This window comes from Haemaphysalis longicornis, unplaced genomic scaffold (genome assembly GCF_048455015.1).
Source record: "Haemaphysalis longicornis isolate Haplotype H1 unplaced genomic scaffold, Haemaphysalis longicornis Haplotype H1 scaffold_1, whole genome shotgun sequence".
Lineage (NCBI taxonomy): Eukaryota > Metazoa > Arthropoda > Arachnida > Ixodida > Ixodidae > Haemaphysalis > Haemaphysalis longicornis.
This window is the reverse complement of record NW_027526203.1, coordinates 287,829,156-287,833,221: the sequence shown is the minus strand read 5'-3', so window position 1 is coordinate 287,833,221 and position 4,066 is coordinate 287,829,156. Positions and strand designations below refer to the sequence as shown.

The following is a 4,066-nucleotide window of genomic DNA, read 5'->3' as shown; positions in this document are numbered from 1 at the left end:
CCCCAGAGGCGCAGTCTTCAGCCGACCGCTCGTTTTGAATGCGTGAGAGCCGCTGCTGCCACTGCTGTTATCAAGCGCGCAAGTGGAACGATTTGACGGTTTGTGTGAACGCCGATAGAAAAGCCTAGGCGCCTATGCTTCCTGCGTCCGAAAAATCGTTATAGTGAACTAGAATACTTCTAGCAAGTTCACTCTAAAAGCGTTGCTAAAAGCTTTGGCGCCATCTTGAGATGGCGATGGCGATGGGCGGTACGAAATTTCCGTTGTTGTGGCAGTTTCGGTTTGGTATCCGATTCTAACGCGCATGCGATTTTTCGACCTATTTTTCCGGAAAGAAGGTGCGCGTTAGAATCGGGTAATTACAGTATGCCAAAACAGGCCCAAAACAACCGTCGCTAAAGCAGACAACAAAGCCGTACCGCCGACGCGACCGCCAGCGAGCAGGCACCTCTGCGCGGGAAACGCTGGGCAAATTCGCCGCGCCATCTACAGTGTGCTCCGTGAGTGAAACCTTCCTTTCCTCTCCCCCAACCACGCCGCCACCTCCGCCGCATTGAGAGTTTATTGTCCCGCACGCTGCGAAAGAAGCGTTGGCTGGTAGATGTAGAAAGCTTTGCTTTAAAATAACATGCAACTTTCGTGTCGGTACCTTTAATTGCAATTGCTAATCAGCACTTGCGTTGCTGTCTTCTCTTGGCCCTCTCAAGTTCGCATTGTTCTACCATTATACCAAAAATCAGGCAACACATACGCTGCAAATTTTTTGGTCGGGTGGGTGTGAAGCAGATGAATCGAGTCATAGACAGACCAAAATTTCCATGCTCAGGTAGCCCACGAAAGACTCCTCCTCAACTGCAGTGGTGTTTCATCTTCACCATCAGCCTATTTGTGTCCACCACAGGGCACCTCTTATTGACTTTAAGCAACTCCTATCCTGCGTCATCCAGATCCATTCTCTGTCCTCAAATTCCTCACCTCATCCTTGCCTACTTCTCACACGTCCCTAGGCATAGCCATTCTGTTGCTCAGGTGGGCCACCAGCTGTCAGTTCTCCGCATTACATGCCCGGTCCAACTCCACTTAATTTTCATAACATTAGCTACGATCTCTTCCGCACAAGCTTGCTTTTTTTTGCCAATGACACTCATTTGCTGTCCTGAAGCATTACTCTCCCACCCTTCTTTCCATGACTCTTTGGGTTGACCCAAGTTTTCTTCCAAAGTGCTTAGTAAGGCCCAAAGTTGCTGCTTCATAACTCTGCTTTGAAAGCATGCATTGGTTATACACCATTCTTTTTAGCAACAGAAGTAACCTACTGTTTTTTACTGAAGTGCTTACAGAATTCACCTCAGCTCGTACTGATTCTACACCTGACTTCTTTCTTATGGATTGAATCAGTGCTGACAACTTGTTCTGGGCAGGTACATTCAACTCTAGCTCACTAACATTACCATCGATTTCTACTTGCTGTCCACCAATGTACAGAGCAAAGCAAGCAGTTGGATCACAATCCCACTTCACATACAGGGCATTCCCTTCTGCTCCACACTGGCATTAAGATCAAGGAGGCCTTGATGCTCATGAGGAACTTCAAGGTGTGTCATTCCACTCCCCCTTTGTAATGTGGCCAGAATTAATCAGCATGGGAACACGTGCACGGACATCACAATCTTAGGCAACCAGCATTTAAAAAAAGTGCTCACAGACAACGACGCGATTATCAAAAATGTTAAGACAACTAAACAAGTTTAAAAACATAGGCAGTACCTTGGCCGGGATCCTGGCTCGGTTAACTTCTAGCTACCAAACTCCAGTGACTTTTAACAAAATACTTTCAATTCACCTTGTGGTTGCTCCCACGGAACAAGGAACAACGGCCAGTGATCACAATCCCCCAACCAAGGATGCGATGACACAATGCTACGAGAAATGTCGAGTGCCCACTTGCGCAGTGGAACTCGGCACAGAACTGCGGTTGTTTTGACCAGAATAAAAGCTACTCTCTTGTACAACACGGTCACAAATACTGTGTGTTGCCTCAATGACAGCAATCAACTCGACCACAGTGTCGGAGACATCTTCATCTTTACAGGCTGTGGCCCAAGCAGGCAGCACTCTCTCGTTGTGGCCACCGTCAACATGGACGCCTGTGGAATGCACTGCCCTTTCATCTACAGGCTCTCCCATGCTCGCCTTACCCAGTGCATCACTTGAACAACTGACTGCCTGAGCAGTATCACTGCCGCTGTAGCAAAGTGTAGACCAGTTTTCTTCCTTCACTTCGGGACAAGGCAGTCGGTAGTCCCACGGATTACTAACCACAGCACTGAGCAGCTCTTCCACGCTCGAGCGCACCTGCTCTTTCACGCCGGCATCCCTGCTGCTGCTCACCCACTCCAATGGCAGCTCCACGGTGGCCGCTTCTTCAACCACCAGGTCCGCGCTTGACACAACAAATGTGTCAGGCAAAGAGAAGCCTCCTGGTGCCACATGTGAGTTTGCATGCCAGCTGAGGCTCCTGCTGTCGTTCCCGCCGGCCGCGCACACAAAGCCAGCAGCTGCAGAGCTGCAGTACCTCCGCGGGCTCGTCTGGGCGTTCGATTGCGAGCTAAGTTTGTCTTCCGGGGACGATGGTGCGCGTACTCTCGTTTTTCTCACTGGGCGCAAGGACGAACACACGTCGTCACTCCGATCGGGAGGATAGTGCGCCTGCGCTTCCAGGGCATGAACTAATCGTACGTTCGCTAGTTTTCGCGCTTTCTGGCTTCGTTTCCATTTCTTGGACGCCGTGGGCCCCGCTGTGAAGTCAATAAAACGCTTGTATCTTCTTACGGAGGTGAACTGCGCTCGACCGTCGGTGCTCTCTTTGGGATCTTCGTATATAGTTTCTAGAAGCCTGGACTGCGCTGCGGCCCTGTTGCAATCAGATGCGGCGGAATACTTGACAGCTTGGCCACCATCCATTACCACGGGACCTGCGTGTGAACAGTTTCTGACATTGCATTTTCATTGCACAGGCTTTGCGATAGCCAGCACAGTTGTTAACACTCTGGAAGTCAGTCTAAACGTCTAACAGATTAATACAATGGCACGAAGATTGGATGTCAACACAGCAAAGTAAAAAACAAGTCATCTGGAGCGCACGCTTACCCATTAGCTCGCTTTCGTTGCTCTTAACGGTGGTGTTCGCGGGGGCATGTGATTGACAGACACAAAAGAAAGCCCACTCTAGCAGTGCACACTGCCACTTGGAAACCGTACCAACTGTATTGTGGTACTGCGGCGGGCACCGCAACAAAACAGCCACAGTCGCGCGTTGGTCGCGCGGGGGTGGTGAAGTGAAATCAGTAAGTTACAGAATAGGGAGGATGTAGAGTTCCGTCGCTTCCGTAGAGTTGGTAAAGTTTCAGAGTCGTGCAAGTGATAGAGCTGTAGAGCACAGTTGTCAGCCTCTCAGCTGCTCCGCTAGCTCCGCCGCTCCGGCTTGGAGTTTTTGCGAATGCGCGACGCCTACAAAGAAAGAAATAAGCGTAAAATACCTAACAAAATTATCAGCAATTGCTTAGACATCATACATTTTTGCTTAACAGTAAAATGGAGGCTATTATAATTACTTGAAAATTTTTTGCAGAATTTGATTAAGATTCCGAACACGCCTGTAGTGCGTCGTACGTTAGTTTTAATTTATGCCAACAGATGGGAGCGCAATGCGTACATCGCTGGGGGCAAAGCCCTACCCCTACTACTAAAAAAGTTCTACTACTGCTACTACCCGCTGGGGGCAAAAGCTCCCCATGGGATCCACGGGTCCCATGGGGAGTTTTCAGTAGCGCCCTCTGGCGCCTCACGTCGGTTAGGAGCCATATACTCGTGCCGTTGTCGTCTGCTATCTTCTGCTTGACTGTGGCTGCAGTTTCCGAGCTCAAACTCTGTCTTGATCCTTCACCGGATAAAAACGCAATTTCGCTTTAGTTTAATCATATCCTGAGCTTCTAAATTTTTAAAAAACCCCAGCTGCATACTGCAACAAATCATCATTATGAAAGCGTCAGAGTTATGCGTCTTT

At 49.2% G+C, this 4,066-nt stretch overlaps 1 protein-coding gene across 1 annotated transcript; it reads right to left on the bottom strand.

The window, feature by feature from the left end:
* Positions 1-371: 371 nt before the first annotated feature.
* Positions 372-3,769, bottom strand: LOC144147569 (uncharacterized). The gene is made up of 2 exons (XM_077679570.1): positions 3,151-3,769; positions 372-2,975 (listed from the first exon to the last, which is right to left on the bottom strand). Exons 1-2 carry the CDS (start codon positions 3,152-3,154, stop codon positions 1,921-1,923), a joined length of 1,059 nt encoding a protein of 352 aa, XP_077535696.1. The 5' UTR covers positions 3,155-3,769; the 3' UTR covers positions 372-1,920.
* Positions 3,770-4,066: the final 297 nt, after the last annotated feature.